Here is a 17773-nt window from a genome sequence, read left to right as displayed (position 1 = left end):
GAGTTGAAGAAATTAACCCAAAAGTTGAAATAATTTACCAAGAATTTAATAAATTCAAATAAGAAGTAAGGATCTAAAAACTAAACTTGATATATTTACCCAAAATATTGAAATTCAATAAAAATAGTAGCAATATAGAACAAAAAAGTGGTAGAAAAATAAATTGGAATAAGTTACCAAAAACTAGATAAAGTTTAATACATTACAGAGATATAAAAATAACTTGAAATATACACCTAAAAAGCTGGAAGTTAATGAAAAGAGTAGATGTATAGAACCAAAAACTAGTGAGAAAACGAGTTGAAACAACGTACCAAAATTTAGATAAATAACCACGAAAAATAGGAATTTGAAAAGTAAACTTGAAATATGTATTATAAATATTGGAATGTGACAAAATAAGTAGGAATGTAACTATTTTGTGACATGTTTATATTTTTTTATATTTTTTGTACTATTTTTAAATTTAAAATTATTACAATCTTTTTTCTCATTTAATTACAATTTTATCCTTTTTTTTTAATTTTTCATAATTTTTTCACATTAAAAATAAATAAAAATATAATTTTTATTATATCATCCGATTAAAAACCGGTTGTACCGGTTGCATGCATGTATGAGATACAGCGCTGCATGGTAGGTTGACTCAATGAATGGAATTAGATTCCTCACTACCAAAAAGCAAAAAGCAAAAAGATTATCGTGCTACCAAAATAAGTTTTTTTCATTAAAAAAATAAAATAAAATAAAAAGAAAACTGAAACAATTTATCACGCACTACGCACGTGCAACCTCCCCAAATCCGCTCCTCTATATATAGCCCTAAATCGACAGTAATCCTCGAACAACGAGAACTTTCAATCATTGTGTGTTAGGGTTGGATCTGTCTCTGTGTTTCCCTCCCAATTGCTTAGCTTCTTCGAGTTCTCGTCGAAACCCTAATCACAGTTCCCAGCCATGTCGTCCAAGCAAGGTAAAATAAACCCTTTTGATTTGTTTGGATTCCATTTATTTGATTCATTTGTTAAATTTACTAGAATTTATCTTTTTTTAGTAATTCGTTTTGAATTTTTGATTTTGGGTATTCTTCAGGTGGAAAGGCCAAGCCTTTGAAGCAACCCAAAGCTGACAAGAAGGAGTATGACGAGGTAATTGACCATCAATTTCTATTTCTTTATCAATTGTTGGTAAATTATTTGTAAAGTTATTTACCTAACAATTTGTTTTTGTTCAATTGTGATGCGTACACTTTTTGCTTTCCCAGAAAAAGATTAATTAATACCAAATTGTTGTGTGATTCTGGTGTGGGTTTTGCTTTCATAAAGTAGTTCTTGCCGAAGTAAATTAATTTTGCCCCATTGATGTTAGATTTTAGCACTTACCTGTAACTTGGGCAAGAATTAGGTTATGTTCACTTGATACCTGAGAAGTACTCTGAAGAATCTGTATTTATCTCCGGGTTTGGTTTTGCTTGTAGTGGAATCTCAGATTATTGTTCAAATATCTACTAAGATAAGTGCTTGTGTTGGTTCTTTTTCTTTTTACTTTTTCATTATATGTATTTCTGATACTTATAGAAAAATAAAGATGCGTATTGGTTCTTGTGTAGCATATAGAGGTGTTAACTTGATTGTTGTCGAGCGGTTGATAATTTATGATGGTTTTGTTGTTACACGTTAAACTCTTTCTACATTGCATACTGTGCTGATTATGTTTCAAGCATTGTTCTGTAAAATGGGGGTTGTTGTTGAAGGGATTCTTCAGTTTGCTCATTGCATGACATTAATTATTCTGACTGAAATGTGCTTGATAATTTATGATGGTTTTGTTGTTACATGTTAAACTCTTTCTACATTGCATGCTGTGCTGATTATGTTTCAAGCATTGTTCTGTAAAATGGGGGTTGTTGTTGAAGGGATTCTTCAGTTTGCTCATTGCATGACATTAATTATTCTGACTGAAATGTGCTTGTTTTCTTGCAGCAAGATTTGGCCAACATCCAGAAAAAGAAGGAAGAGGAGAAGGTAAGATATTGGCTTTTTGAGACTTTAATGTTTTTCCTTAATTTGCAATGACAAAAGATTCACTTTATTTGTTTTGTTCTGGTGTTGAATAGGCCCTGAAGGAGCTCAGAGCCAAGGCGCAACAGAAAGGATCATTTGGAGGTTCAGGGCTCAAGAAGAGCGGGAAGAAATGAGATTTTTGAATCCCAAATCAGAATTCAAACTATGAAATCTTGTACCGTGGTTATGAATTTCATTGTTATGGGTGGACTTTGTTTAGTGTGATTATCTATGACATCAATTGGTCAATGATGGTATATGTCATGTTAAGTATGGTTCTAAACTTTTGTTTAGTGTCTGTCTCCATGTAAACCTCAAATAAATTTGGGTTGCATGTTGTGTTTTACTGTGCCGCAAAATTATTTGCTTGCTTAATGCTTAATACGGTTTCAAATACGTATTTGATTCCAGGTAGTCAGGAGACTAGTCTACTGCTGGTCCTACTTGTTTTCGAATCAAGTCACTTAACTAGATGTATTTGGCTGTAATGTTTTAGAAATAGGCTATATACTTGTCAAGTACTCCTCCTTTCATCTTTCTCAATCTATTTCCTATGGTACTGTCTCTTATTGGAAATTTTGAACTTAATCATTACAGGTTAGCTGCCTGAAAGCTTTTTTAGGCATAAAGATTTAAGGTTTATGTCAATACAAGTACCTTGTCCAGTACTTGTGTTACATTGAATTGGACTAGTTTTTTGTTGGCCATTGTAGCACAGCCTAACCTGTTAATGCATTTTAACTTTTTAGCTTGTTACTATTACAGATTCTTTTCACTGGTCATTACTCTATGTTATAGATTGATGAAAGTTCATTTAACGGCACGTGATGTGCTCCTCTTAATCAAACTTTAAAACATGATTTTCCCCATGTAGTACTTATTCCTTCTTCCTTGTCAAATCGAAAATCCACAATGCATGAGCGGTGCTTTCGGTACTCCTAAAGTACCACATGTTCCGGTCGAGCCACAGTAGGCAGTCCCAAATAAGGCTTCGATTATGTGGATAGAGGAAGGCAAATCTGTTTATAGAATTGACCCAGGTTGGTGAGGCAATGAACTGAAGGGCTTACGGAGCCCAAATGGTACGGTACAAGATTATATCAATTGTGCACTCTATGATCCTTTGCCACTCCCATTAAAAACTCACACCTTCTGTTAAGGTTAAAGCAGTCTTTGCATTTTTTTTTTTTAAAAGTCGACAGTTAAGGGGGTTGGATTGGATCGGTCGGGTTCAGTCAATCAGTCAACAGGCACTCAGGTGCGAATCAACCATAACAAAAATCCTGTGTCCCCCTGTTCCGTATCCTTACCCCAATCGAATTACGGTATCTATTTATTTAAGATAAAAATAAAACCGTCTCTAGTGTAAGGGACAATTTACTCTGTGCATGAGACATATTGGTCATCTTATTTATAGTTAAGCTCAGAATTCATTTTCTAGAATTATCACTCTCAAATCTTTTGCTTTTTGTTTTTTTTTTTAACAGTCTCTTGGAATTTGCTTTTGCTTGCCTGTAGTTATTATTACTAGTAAATTTATATGCCTGAGCATTAGTGATTTTGGTGGGGAACATTAGAGCTAAAGCATAAATAAAAAGAAATTGGCCTTCCAAAAAAAAAAGAAATTGGGAAATCATGTACGGAAATCTACTTTTTAGTGTCCAGGACAGGATTCTTTGGACCTTGATTATGATTTTTGCTTTCGTTGAGATTGTAACAATAAGCACAGACTTGTATTTTACATTCTGTTCTTTAAATACACACACACAAATACATACATACACACACACACACACACACACACACACACACACACACACACACACACACACACACACACACACACACACACACACACATAGTTATGAATATGACTGTTGTTATTACAGAGTTGAATGGACATCATGGATGAGACCGTGGATCAAATCTCCGATCTCCCTCCTTCAATCATTCATCATATTATGACCTACCTCTCTGCAAAAGAGGTTACTAGAACTAGTATCTTGTCTACAAGTTGGAATCAGTTTCAGAATTCATTCCCCATCTTAGATTTTGATCTAATGAACTTCATTGTCAGGATAGAAATTGTGAATATTAAATTGTTGAGGGGACCAAGAAAGGGAGAAATTTCGCGAAAGTCTAGAGAAATTCATAATGTTTGTGGACACTTTCCTGCATCAGTTCTCCAACCTTAAGGTTTGTATGCAGAAATTGAGAATATATGTATGTCCTCTGGATGTTGAAGGATCATCTCCACTCTTTGATAAATGGATAGAATTAGCCACAGAGAATGGGCTTGAAGTGCTAGATTTTATGGTCATAGCTGATGAAAATACCTACTACGCTTTGCCTCAAACAATCTTTTCAGCTAAATTATTGACTTCTTTAAAGCTAGTTGGTTGTAAGCTGGAGCTGCCGTCTTTTACCGTAAGCTTTCTCAAAGCGATTACTCTACAAAATGTCTATATAAATGATCAGATGGTCCAAAGCCTTATCTGTGGGTGCCCTTTACTTGAAGATTTATTCTTTGGCTCCTGTTTTGGTTTGAAGTTTTTGTGTATCTCCGGTGCTTACAAACTCAAGATTTTGATGATGAAAGCATTGTCATATGAAAGTGTTGAAATTCTTGCTCCAAGTCTTCAAGAATTAACCCTAAGTTTTTTTTCCGTATAGTGCTCCACCTTTACTTAATGTGGTTGAGTGTGCACATTTGAAAAAGCTACTATTGTCTGAATTCCCTCTTAATGACCGAGAGCTTCATCATCTTATTTCAAAATGTCCCTTGCTTGAAGATCTGTCCATAAGCCATTGTCATTCCCTTGGAAGGATTATGATTTCAAGTAATAAACTTGAGCACTTACTAATTAGCTCTTGCTATGGTTTGAACGCACTTGATGTTGATGCTCCCCGTTTACTTTCGTTTATTTTCGACCTTAATCCAATTCCCATTATATCAACAAATGCTCTCTGTCCATGGAATGTAACCTTAGATTGTGACAGCAATCTTGACTGTGATTGGTTCCTTAGCTTAAAGGAATTTCTTGGAGCATCCAGTCAAATTGAAAGGCTATGTATAGATTTCAGTTCAGTCGAGGTATATTTAAATGTTCTTTATGATTGATTACAATATGTCGTTATGCTTTCTAACTTTTGCTTGTGATTCCTAATTGTGTTCTCCCTTTATTGGTTTCTTGTGATTTATAGGTCGTATTTAATTTAGACGAACTCAGAAGATGCTACCCTTCACTTCCTCTACAAGTTGAGACTATGGACCTATGTGTAAGTGTGGAGCCATCAAAGTATGAAATTTTGTTGGATGGCATTTTTTGTATTTGTAATCCCAGGAATTTGATTTTCTTTTGCGTGCTCGAGTGCGAACGCGGATTTGTTACGGTACGTTAATTTTTAGCGGTAGTTGTCTCATACCAACCATATCATTGTTGATTAAATAACTTAACTATAATGAGGAGGGAAGCGAAGGAAATGAAAAACGTCAGTTAAGGAGAGGAAGGACAGAATAGCAGTGTATATTCAAAAATTTTCCATTATTGGTTTGTGCAAAAGGGTTAAATTTGATTGAGATTAATTCTGAAAGGAGTATTTACAACATCTAAAGATAATTTACAAGCTCTTAGGTTAAGAGAAGTTTTAAACTTCTGCCATACAAGTAAACAAACAAACCATCAAAAGATCTTTTCAATTTTGCTCTTTGAGGAGAGGTGCCTGCACTATTGTTTCTGCATCAGGGATTGTAGTTATTAGGTTTGTCATTGCTATTAAGTCAATGAGACTGTGTGTAATTTTGTTGGTCATTTATAGAGGTCGATCATATTTAATGTTAACAAAATTCTTTGACGTTTGCTTGAATTGCAGTGGCTTTTTGACCGTCTCCAGAATAGAAATACAAACTGTTGCAATGACCTTCATATCAAATGTTGGCGGCATTATTTAAAGGATGTAAAGGTTGAGCAGTTTGAGCCCATTCGAGGTTGTGAGATTAATGTAGATGAATTGATGGATCGGGGGTTTATGATTCCCAAAGGAGAATTATGGTTGCGTCTTGATTGGTGCTTTCCTGTACTTGGTGAGAAGTTGTGACCAGGATAGCTAGCTATTCCTACTGTTTTTGTCATGTACAATGCGCAAGAGTTTCTTTGGAACATATGGAGACCCTAACTCTCAAATTTCTAACTGAATTGCCAGACTCAATTTCTAGAGTCTTACTACATATATATCTACCAGTCATGTACATGAAATCACATTAATAGCATCACTCATTTAGCTGGTTCATTTTCCATGTACTGAATATATGTAGATTTGAGTATAGTTTAACATTATCTGGTTTGATAGGAAGCAGGACATTTGTGAGAAGCTGTGCACGTCTTATATACAATTTGCAAGGAGCATGGATGTAAAAAGGCTGAAAGTGTTTTGAAATTTAATTTTAGGTCATGATTTTAAATTTACAACTGAATTAGTTTCCCTATAGTAGTTTCTTGTGTAATTCCGGTTGTAACAATTTTTTAAGGATAAAATAGTCTTTTAATATCTTCTAATTAAAACCAACAGTTAAGTGGGCCGGTCAACCCAGTCAAAGGGCTTGTCTAACTAATTTTAAACAAGAGTGGCCGAACTGACAAATTGGAAACACTACAGGGACTCAGGTGTAAATTACCCATATCACACCTTTCCTCTCTCGTCTCTACACGAAGAGTTGCATTTTGTTCTGCTCAACTGTACATATTTATTTAATATAAAATAAAATCCTTAAACCCTCTCTGTTGAAAGCGTTATTGCTGGGTATGAGCATTTGAGCTCAAGATATTTGTCATCTTTGTTACTGGTAAGGCTGGCAGGCTCTGTAATTATTTTGTACAACTATCACTCTCCCATCTTTTGTTTCCTGGAAAAATTTTCAGCGCTGTCTCTTTGAATTTGCTTTTGCTTTTGCTGCAATGATTACTCGTGAATTGGGAAACTTTGTATGGTAGTTTTCTTTGCATTGTCCTGGATTTTTGGTTCTTGATATTGATTCTTGTTATCATTTGAATACTTACTCCATTATGTTCTTTCAATTTGATGCAAATAGATATATATATATATATATATATAGAGAGAGAGAGAGAGAGAGAGAGAAATGTGCATTTTGTTAGTATAGAGTTGAACATCATCAATGAGACAGTGCGTATGGATCAAACCTTGGAGCTGCCTACTTTTATCATTCATCAAATAATGTCCTACCTCTCTGCTAAAGAGGTTGCTCGCACTAGGATTTTGTCTAAGAGATGGAATCAACTAAATGCTCATTCCCTGTCTTTGATTTTGATCAATTGACTTCCTTGTCGCGCCACGATTTTTTACTCCTCAAGTTCTTAAAAAGATAAGGGATAATAAAAAATTTCGTGAAGGTCTAGAGAAAATCATAAAATTTGCGGAAGCTACCATGCACCGGTTCTCCAAGCTTAAGTTTTGTATGCAGAAATTGAGAATATCTGTAAGTCTCTTGGGTGATGAAGAATCGACTCCACTCTTTGATGAATCGATAGAATTAGCTGTAGAGAATGGGGTAAAAAGTACAGTTTGCCTGAAACAATCTTTCTGCTACATTATTAACTTCTTTAAGGCAGTTTGGTTGTAAGTTGTGGCAGCCCTCTTATGCCATAAGTTTCCGTTCTCTAAAACAAATCACTTTACATAAGGTCTTTATAAATGATCAGGTGGTCCAAAGCCTTATCTGTGGATGCCCTTTACTTGATGATTTAATCTTTCGCTCTTGTTTTGGTTTGAAGTTTTTGTCCATTTCTGATGCTCACAAACTGAAGATTTTGACACTGGAAGAGTTGTCAAGTGAAATTCAAAGTATTGAAATTGTTGTTCCAAGTCTTCAGAAGTTAGCTCTTGGAATTTTTACATTTGGTGCGCCACCTGTACTTAACGTTGCTGAGTGTCCACATTTGAAAAAGCTAATCTTGCTTGTATTCCCTCTTAATGACCGAGAGTTCCATCATCTTATTTCAAAATTTCCCTTGCTTGAAGATCTGTCCATAGACCATTGTTATACCCTTGGAAGGATTATGATTTCTAGTAATAAGCTTAAGCACTTGCTAATTTGTGTCAGCGTGTGTTCGTCTGCGTGTGTTTGAACACAGTTGCTGTTGATGCTCCCTGTTTGCTTTCCTTTAATTTCAAGCATAATACATGCCCTATTATATCAACAAATGCTCCATGTCCATGGAATGTATCCTTCCGTTGTGATGGTGTTCTTTACACCTTTTGGTTCCTTCGCTTAAGGAAATTTCTTAGAGCATCAAATCAAATTGAAATGCTAGATATGTATTTCATGAGTTGGGTCGAGGTATGTTCATATGCTCCATATAAGTGATTAGAATATTTCATTTAAGCTCTTTCACATTTACGTACCATTCTTAATTGTTTATTTCTGTTTATTTGTTTCTTGTGATTTTTTAGATCTTATTTAATTTTGATGAACTCAGAAGAAGTTACCCTTCACTCCCTCTGCAAATTAAAACAATGGACCTACATATCGGTCTGGAGCCATCAAAGCATGAAATTTTGTGGGATGCCATTTTTTGTATTTGTTGTCCCAAGAATTTGTCTTTCTTCTACATGGACGAGCTCAAATGCCAATTTATTATGGTGCATTAATGTTTCAGCAATAGTTGTCTCATATTAAGCATATCATTGTTGATTAAATAACTTACCTATATATGCAGAGGGAAGGGAAGGAAATGAAAAATTAAGTTCTCATGTAGAAGTTAAGGGAAGGAAAGATTAGTGTTGTAAATCATAAACTTTTTGTTATTGGTTTGCCAGAATCTCTTACAAAGGGGTTGGGTTTCAATGAGATTAGTTCTGAAAAGAGTACTTACAATATCTAAGGATAATATTTGAGCTCTCAGGTTGAAAGAAGTTCTAAACTCTGCTGTACAAATGAACAACTAAATCATCGAAAGATGAATGCTCCCCTTCCAACTTTGTTCTTTGAGGAGGGATGCCTGCATTTTTGTTTCTGGATCAGGGACTGTAGTTATAAGGCCTATAATTGCTATTATGTGAATAAGACTATGTTGAAATTTTGTTTGTCGTTTTTAGAGGTCCTAATCATATTTTATGTTAGCAGAGTTATTTGTTGTTTGCGCAGATTGCAGTGGCTTCATGGCCACCTTCAAAATAGAAATACAAACTGTTGCAATGATCTTCATATCAAATGTTGGCGGCATTATCTAAAGGATATAAAGGTTGAGCACTTCAAGCCCTTTCGAGGTTGTGAGGATAATGTAGCTGAATTGATGGATCGATGGCTTTTGATTCCTGAAGGAGAATTATGGTTGCATCTTGATTGGTGCTTTTCTGAGCTTAATGAGAAGTTGTGACCGGAGTAGCTATTATTCCTATTCATTCCACCAACTTATTTGATTTCTGTCTTGTAAAATGCAAGTGTTTTTTTGGAACATTTGGAGACTTGGCAGCTGGTCAAATATGTAGCTAATTGGTTTGCTAGACTCAGTTTCTGACGTTTACTATATTTACATACTATCCATTTTGCTGAAATCACATTACTTAGTTTTCCTTCTACGGTTGTACATATGTAGAGTTGGGTATGGTTCATATTATCTGGATTGATAGAAAGCAGGACATTTGTGAGAATCTGCAGTGCATGTGTTGCATACAATTTGCAAGGAGCATGGCTGAAACAAGGCTGAGAGTGTATTGAACTTACCAGATACTTTACCAGATAGTTTCCTATGGGATCCAGCTTACCCCAATCATTAATTGGTGAGCTTAGATTATGTGATGCCAATGAAATCCTAGGATTTGAGCCAACCGAAAAAAGTCTCGACTAAAACCACTCGTTCAGGCCCCTGCAGTTGTGTTGCTTCAACAATTTTAGTGACGTCTACTTATAAGCACTCTTCTTATATATATATATAGAGAGAGAGAGAGAGGGAAACCTTCAGTTATATTTTACTTGAATGTCACTTGAGTCGAAATTTTAATGCATTAGCATGGCTAACATGGATATAATAGAAGCTGCCAAAAATTCACAATTCCAATTTGTCAAAAACATTGCCCAAGGTTGGGTGCCAATGGCAATAAAATAATCACCATTAGATAATAAATGGTACTTGTATATATGAAAACAATGTCAGTGAATAAATAAATCCATAAAATCCGTACAAATGATCGTAGATGGATCACGTTGCTGGTGTTATTAACTATCTTGCTTCCATCCTCGAAATTGTTACATCATTCACAGAACAAACTTCTAACTTGATTTCAGTAACTTCTGGCTCTTCATAATCAGATGAAATATTAATGAAGAACGCTGGTTGCTTTGGTGTAGGCAGAGCCATGGTATCGTTAGTAAGCATGGAAGCAACATCGGACATCGTTGGTCTGTCCGTTGCCTTGTCTTGGACACACAAAAGACCCACATGAATGCATCTCGTAACTTCGTCAGGAGAGCAAGATTCATGTAATGTTGTATCTATTAACTCCAACGCTTTGCCCTCATTCCACAACTGCCATGCCTGAAAGAGGTGAAAATTTTCAGATTCAGTAAATCAATAGTTTCTCAACACTTTTGAAGGCCATTTGTGAATGAACATTTACAGTAAAGGTATATGATCAAACACTTACATATCCTACAAGATTGAGGGGGCGCTCTGTGTCATAGCAGCCATTGTTCTTCTTGCTGCTTATAATTTCTAGTACAAGAACTCCAAAGCTATATACATCAGATTTCATTGAGACAATGCCATTCATGACATACTCTGGAGACATGTAGCCGCTGGAAAATGAAATTGAACGTCATTATTAATTACTAATTAGTATTTGGAAATTCAAAATACTATGCACTCAGAGGCTCACAATGTCTATATGGGAGAGAGAGTGTGTGTGTGTAGTGATAAATGTACAAAATATACATACTGTGTTCCGACAATTCTGTTTGTGTTGGCCTCTAATTCATTCATTCCAAAAGTTCTAGCCATGCCAAAATCAGATATTTTTGGATTCATTTGATCATCGAGTAAGATGTTACTAGCTTTGAGATCCCTATGAATCACTCTTAATCTTGAATATTTATGGAGATAAAGAAGTCCTTGAACAATCCCTTCGATTATGTTGAAACGTTTCTTCCAATCTAATAATTCCTTTTTACTAGAATCTGTCTCATCGAACAATGGAAAAAAAAAATGGAATGTTTCTATTAGCAGTTTAGTGGGGAGAGAAATTAATATATCGTTGCAAAATCTTTACGTATATGTTGAAGAGGGACATACCGAAGATAAAGAAATCCAAGCTTTTGTTAGGCAAGTACTCGTATACTAAAAGCCTTTCACCTTTCTGGAGAGAACATCCCAAAAGCCTCACAAGATTAGTATGCTGAAGTTTTGCAATGAGTTTAGCTTCGTTCTTGAACTCCACTATTCCTTGTCCCGAACTTTTTGAGAGTCTCTTTATTGCTATTTCTTGGCCATCAAGTAATTTCCCCTGAAATCATACTGGCTTTGCTCTAATTTGTAATTATACTCCAAATGTATCGACTGAAAAAAAGATAAGCACCACAAAGAGAAAAAGAACCTTATAAACAGGACCAAAACCACCCTGTCCAAGCCTATTTCCAGGTGAGAAATTGTCGGTAGCAGCAGCAATGGTTTGGAAATAAAAAATCTTCAAGTCACGCTTCAGTGTTTGATCTTTATTAGCTTGTGTTTTCCTATTCCCAAATATGGTGGAAAGTGACGCATTATCTCCAAGTTCGCGTAATAGCTTTTGTCGATTCACAATGTTTTCCACTGATTGAAAGAAATCAAATAGAAAAGTATAATTCAGGTAGTGTTTTTTATTTTTTTAAATCCATAATTGAAAATAATAAAATTGGTTTCTAGTGTCGTGGATGGTATAATTCAGATTCTTGTAATTGAGTGACACTAATAATATATAGTACAAGTGATTACCTTTAGCCTTGAGTTTTCTCAATATCAGATAACATAAGTAGCACAACAGAGGTATCAATAAAGCCGCTCCCACAGCTATGGCTAATGACATCCGCTTCTTTTCCTCTACAATAAAATGAACTACAATATATCATTTTCCTATTGATTATACCAAGAATGAATGAAATGAATAATTTAATGATTATTTATTTTGATAGATTGCATACCTTCTCCCTTGTATTTTCTCCTTGCTAAATAGGACATTGAACACAACAGAGGTATACCTAATGCAATAATTAGCCATTGCCACCACATTTTTCCTGCAATCCCATAATTTAAAAGAAAACTTTTCAAAATTGTTGTAGATCTTTTTGCTTTGCAATCCCTTTACGACGTGTCAAACATTTCGATTTAGAAGCAGACTTACCTTTGGCTTCACGTGCCATGAATATTATGCGACGATCCGTGATAGATGTCACTGTGAACTTTGTCCCACTGCTCCAGATCTCACAGCCTGTATCGTTGCTTTCATTTATGGAAGCATAGGCAACACAGGAACAATTCTGAAAGCATTTGACTTTACAGTCACTTAAGGTCATGTTATCACTTTCTTTGAACTTGAATCCATCTCCATTCATGAAACCATATTTGTATTCAATATAAGAAAAATCTTTACTGCAGCTGGGACTCTTCACAATGCCATCAGCATAAAGTGCACCGCTGAGACCATTGGCAGTAAGTCTTAGTACTGGGAACGATGTAATCGTTTCATTTGCAGAATAATTGAAATATTTTTCATGTTCGCTTGACGTGTAGCCGAAGTTGTAGCCATCCGAAACCAAACTATAAGAATGAAACCACCCTTTCGGCCAAATCTCGCTAGTCCAATAGACGTCTCCTCGCCACCAGATGATCAACTGGTTTGGGACATTAGGGTCGATACCTAAGGTATAGGAACCTTGAGCAGGGGAGAAGTCAGAAATCCAAGATTGGAGAAACCATTGGTGCCCAGTTTGCAAGTTAATACCCAGTTTCATTCCCGGAAGAAGTGTATCAGTCGGATAGTCAAAGCTCTGCCACAGCTCTCGCCTTTCAGATCCATCTGAATTCATCTCATACAACACCAGATTGCCAGTTTTCAAAAGACTAGCGCTTGTGTTACCGTCTGCTTTTACAGAGGTTATTACAATAGGATTTCCACCGTTGTGTAAAATTTTCAAATTGCCATCAGTGCTGTCTATTGTAAGACTTCCAGATTTATCTAAGATGGGGTTGTTTCTGTTGGCAACCCACACTGGCTTATTTCTTTCACTGTTGTAATAGTCAAAAACTGATGGATCTGTAGGCCTGTAGTACCATACTCCTAAGTACCGGTTTTCCGAGCCGTCAGGGCTAAAGAATCCCATCCTGAAATAGCCAAAAGCTGAAACCAACTCGTCTCCATCTTTGAGATGTTGGCCTCGGAGTAATTTGTCAGTCTGGGAACAACAAGGCCGCATCAAGAGAACAAAGAATGAAAAGCTAAAAAGGAGGTCAATTCTTCGTTCGATAGCCATTAGTAAACTGTGTGTGTACTTTGCAGAAATGAGGGAGCCAGGACTGGATAGATGTAGAGGGTGATAGGAATCAGCCCACAGCATTGACTGTTGACCTCAAGGAAGTTAAGCTTTACTTTTCTGCTTGCTGTGTTTTTCAAAAATACGTCATATTGAAAACCTTCCAGGATTTCATTACTTTTGAAAATTATTCTCACGCGTTTTCCTTTGACCAACCGAATATAAAATATTGCTTTGTGTTCAAGTCGTTGAAGCCTAAGGGTTAGAGTATTATTAAGGAGGATAAATCTCAACTCAGTTATATATGCATATCAGAACATGATTGGCGCTGGTTGTACGTATTAATTAATTTCTTCTTTTCATTAATTGCTTTCACTAGCATAGCATGATTAATGGGGGGCCAATAGCTCCCGGATGGCAATGAATATCTGAAAATTAAGTTTTCTGTATGGAGTACTCCTCTGTTGACAATTAGATCTTGGCACTCACAGTTTACAAGAAATATTAGCCAAATCTCTGAAGAGAACTCGGGCTGTCTCTTTATAGTTTTCAATTTTTAAGAAGAGCTCAATCCAAATTTCGGTGTCGTTTGTTTTTTAACTTAATGACTTAAAGTGACTTAACTTAATTAATTAAGTTAATTAGAAATATTTGTTTTTATAACTTAATAAGACTTTTTAGATAATTTTGACTTAATAAAATAAGTTAATTTTTTTGACTTTTTACTTAATGGAGAAATCTGAATTAAGTCAATTACTTGTTAATGTAAAAAATATCCCTGTTTTATAATTTATTTTTCATGTCTATCTCAAAACTCACCCATAAATATTTACCCCACATAAAAATATCTCTGTTTTTTCTTTCTTATATTATATACGATAAAATTTGAAATTTATGGTATTTTATATATTAAAATTCTAAAATAATTATGTATTCACTTGAATATAGTTTTACTTATAAATGTTAAAATATTGTGGTATTTAATATATTATTTATTTGACATTCAAATTTAATAAGGATACAAATGTAAAAGTACATATTTTCAGTCTTTTAAGTTGAAAAAAACAAACAACTTAATATTTATTTTCCAAAATTCAGACAAAAAATAAATATATTATTCAGATTCAGACATTCAGACCTATTCAGAATTCATACTAATTCAGGTCTATTCAGATTTCAGACAAAACAACAAACGCCACCTTCGTCTACTAAATCTTTTGTGCTTCTAGAGCACGTGAGCTGCCCATGCTTCACCTAAGTCAAATCAGGTCAAATTTTTGTTAAAAGTTAGTTACATAAGGCGCGTGGTTTATGGGCTCCAAGATAACACAGGCAGCTTCAGTTCTTAAAGCTAGTTAATGAGTGGTAAAATGTTTAGTGAGTTATGCCGGATGCATGACTATAGAAGGAAAATTTGGGGAGGATTTCTTTTTTTTTTTTTAATTTTTTCCCCCTCTGTTGAGTGATAAACAATCTTGTAACCTTGGAGTTGAAGCAAGGTGGAAAATAAAAATTTAATAGACGGCATGAAAATGAGCTAAAACATCTAAGATTTTCTAGCTTGTGCTAATCTAAAACATTGTGGAGGTTTAGCTCTTAGCGCATAAGGTGGAGGTTTAGTTAATCAGTAGCTTTTCTGGAAAATTGAAGCTCATTGGAGTGACAGCAAATAATCAGATGAAATACAACGTCACTGAATAGATCAAATGCATTACTGTATATCACTACCTATTGAAAATAAAATCCACATAAATCTTCAAAGATGGTATATTTATCTTCCTTCCATCCCTGAAATTGTAACATCATTCACGGAACAAATTTCTAACTTGATTTCAGTAACTTCTGGCTCTTGATAATCAGATGAAATATTAATGAAAAATGTTGTTTGCTTTGGTGTAGGCAGAGCCATGGTTCTGTTAGTAAGCATGGAAACATCTGACATTGTTGGTCTATCCATTGCCTTGTCTTGCACACACAAAAGACCCACATGAATACATCTGCTCACTTCTTCAGGAGAGCATGATTCATCCAATGAATCACCTATTAACTCTCAACCTTTGCCTTCATTCAATAGCTGCCAAGTCTGAAACAGGGAAAATTTTGCATTTAATAAACAAATTGTTGATACGGGATTTCAAGTCTACTCGTGCACGACCAGAATTCGTCCTCAACAATTGAATTTGTAGTTGATTGGGGATGATTTCGCGCTGCTCCTTCTAGATGTATTAGACCATAAGGCTTACTGTTTTTCCTCTTTAAGCTCCTGCACACACAAAAACTAATCAGAGCACACCGGCGATTTTCCCGGCGTAAACCCTCCGACGCTCAAGTCAGCAATCTGGGTTTGTTGTGGAAAATCCTTGCCACTAATCCTGTGGCTCTATTACTATTTCTAAAGTACTATGATCTGTTTGAATTCTCTCGAGGTTTCAATAAAAATGCCCTCTGGATTTTCCTTTATTTAATATTTCAGTGTCTAAGTGTCCAACCCTTTTACCTTTTTCGATTGCCCCTTTAATAGCTCTCCTGAAGATTCGGCCTCCCCGGTTCACGTTCACCACTCCCCATAGTTCCCCATAATAGACGTTTGAGCGTTGTGGTTGTGGCTGAATGGGGTTCATGCCCGAACTTTCGGAGAGTGGCGCACGTTCTAACAACTTCCATGGACTGGGTCCGCCGACCTTGGCCCTTGCAGGAAATGCCTTTTGGCGACTAGAAGAGAATTTCCTACTCGTACCATGATCTCTAGCCAAGGGTCTCCTCGATAACAAACAACAGACCTCTGATCCTGGATAACGTGCTAGTCCCCCTCCTACGAGCAGGGCAACTCCTTGCTTAACGCAACTGGTCTCGTCGTTATACATCCCCAAACACTAATACTGCTCAAATTTTAGGTGGATGGATATTTTTTGTACTTACATATCCAACAAGGTTGAGTGGGCGCTTTGTGTCATAACAACCATTGTTCTTCTTGCCGCTTATAATTTCCAGTAACAAAACCCCGAAGCTATATACATCATATTTCAATGAGACAACACCATTCATTACATACTCCGGAGACATATAGCCACTGAAAAATAATTGAACAATGTCAGTATTATAAATTAAGGAAACAAGTTTGTGCGTGCACTAGAGCGAGTGTGTTTTGTATACATACTGTGTTCTAAAAATTATGTTTGTGTTGGCTTCTAGTTCATTCATTGCGAAAGTTCTAGCCATGCCAAAATCAGATATTTTTGGATTCATTTTGTCATCAAGTAAGATGTTGCTGGCTTTGAGATCCTTGTGAATCACTCTTAATCTTGAATATTTATGGAGATAAAGAAGTTGTTAGCCTATATGGCTATAAATATTGATTTTGATGATAACAAACCACATGTATTTATTAAGCAAAGATTTATGAATTGTGCTTTTATAATAAGAAAATGATGTTATGGAATTAAAGTATTTTGGACTAAAATGAAATTATTTTAAATGCTTTGATAATGTTGTTAAAATTTCGGATTTGGACCTATTTGAAACTATTTAAATATTTTTGAGTCATTCTATAATTTCACAAAGTTTGGGTGAAATCATAATTTCAGAAATTTGTGGGATTGACAAAGCATTATTCTAAAATTCTGAAATTGGACCTATTTACAAACTTTCATAACGTTTTGGGACATACTACAGTTTTATAAAGTTTTGGGGTCAAACTATAAATTTTGGGAAATGTTTCACTGTAGCAGTTACTGTAGCAAGCGGCTTGCCGGATACTGATAAACGGCAAGCCGGATACGAGGCAGAATGTATCCAAATCGAAAGCGGCTTACCGGATAGCGTCAACGACAGACCGGATATCGACCAATAAGCTTCTGGAGCATAAACGGCTTACCAGATTCATAAGCGGCAAGCTGGATAGTTTGAAATTCAAAATTTTACCTTAACGGTAACATATAAGCTGCTTACCGGATAGCTAAACGGCATGCCGGTTACGTCCAGAATGTGAGTAACGACTAGTTTTCGGGCTCAAACTATAAGAACTCAAATCCAACTCATTTTGAAGCTCTCCAACAAGCAAAAACAAAAAGCACACGTGATATTTTGAGCCTTCAAACTTGCGAAATACAAACATTGAATCTTCTCTTGTTCTTCATTTTTGAATATCTACTCATTGAGTGAGTTTCATTGTAATCCTCATTTATTCATCTCA

The 17773-nt window shown here is 35.5% G+C and overlaps 2 protein-coding genes and 2 long non-coding RNA genes across 4 annotated transcripts; 3 read left to right on the top strand and 1 right to left on the bottom strand.

Moving 5' to 3' along the window:
• Nucleotides 1-824: 824 nt before the first annotated feature.
• Nucleotides 825-2639, top strand: LOC18037474. The gene is made up of 4 exons (XR_002904715.1): nt 825-973; nt 1093-1148; nt 1983-2024; nt 2117-2639. It is a non-coding gene; the product is annotated as an uncharacterized LOC18037474 (long non-coding RNA).
• A 1578-nt stretch (nt 2640-4217) lies between these two features.
• LOC18037473 (putative FBD-associated F-box protein At5g22720) lies at nt 4218-6278 on the top strand. Its single transcript, XM_024181077.1, has 4 exons — nt 4218-4612; nt 4737-5157; nt 5268-5456; nt 5937-6278. The coding sequence occupies exons 1-4, from the start codon at nt 4218-4220 to the stop codon at nt 6159-6161; spliced, it is 1230 nt and encodes a 409-aa protein (XP_024036845.1). The 3' UTR covers nt 6162-6278.
• A 510-nt stretch (nt 6279-6788) lies between these two features.
• LOC112096745 lies at nt 6789-9655 on the top strand. The gene is made up of 2 exons (XR_002904599.1): nt 6789-6906; nt 9226-9655. It is a non-coding gene; the product is annotated as an uncharacterized LOC112096745 (long non-coding RNA).
• Nucleotides 9656-10192: 537 nt separating this feature from the next.
• On the bottom strand, nt 10193-13793 carry LOC18036350 (G-type lectin S-receptor-like serine/threonine-protein kinase At1g67520). Its single transcript, XM_006426926.2, has 8 exons — nt 12453-13793; nt 12253-12345; nt 12047-12151; nt 11670-11884; nt 11369-11579; nt 11016-11253; nt 10725-10875; nt 10193-10615 (listed from the first exon to the last, which is right to left on the bottom strand). The coding sequence occupies exons 1-8, from the start codon at nt 13663-13665 to the stop codon at nt 10301-10303; spliced, it is 2541 nt and encodes an 846-aa protein (XP_006426989.1). The 5' UTR covers nt 13666-13793; the 3' UTR covers nt 10193-10300.
• Between the last annotated feature and the right edge of the window lie 3980 nt (nt 13794-17773).

This window comes from Citrus clementina, unplaced genomic scaffold (assembly GCF_000493195.1).
Source record: "Citrus clementina cultivar Clemenules unplaced genomic scaffold, Citrus_clementina_v1.0 scaffold_7, whole genome shotgun sequence".
NCBI classification, from domain to species: domain Eukaryota; kingdom Viridiplantae; phylum Streptophyta; class Magnoliopsida; order Sapindales; family Rutaceae; genus Citrus; species Citrus x clementina.
This window is presented reverse-complemented; position numbering and strand designations above follow the sequence as displayed.

What these genes read in the sequence shown, in the direction of transcription:
- LOC18036350 (XM_006426926.2), bottom strand. Translation starts at nt 13,665, where the DNA reads ATGCTGTGGGCTGATTCCTATCACCCTCTACATCTATCCAGTCCTGGC. An exon ending in CTTGGATTTCTTTATCTTCG is followed by an intron (nt 11,254 to 11,368) that starts GTATGTCCCTCT and finishes TCGATGAGACAG; the next exon opens with ATTCTAGTAAAAAGGAATTA. An exon ending in CCCTCAATCTTGTAGGATAT is followed by an intron (nt 10,616 to 10,724) that starts GTAAGTGTTTGA and finishes CACCTCTTTCAG; the next exon opens with GCATGGCAGTTGTGGAATGA.
- LOC18037473 (XM_024181077.1), top strand. Translation starts at nt 4,218, where the DNA reads ATGTTTGTGGACACTTTCCTGCATCAGTTCTCCAACCTTAAGGTTTGT. An exon ending in GGCTCCTGTTTTGGTTTGAA is followed by an intron (nt 4,613 to 4,736) that starts GTTTTTGTGTAT and finishes TTTTCCGTATAG; the next exon opens with TGCTCCACCTTTACTTAATG. An exon ending in GCGAACGCGGATTTGTTACG is followed by an intron (nt 5,457 to 5,936) that starts GTACGTTAATTT and finishes CTTGAATTGCAG; the next exon opens with TGGCTTTTTGACCGTCTCCA.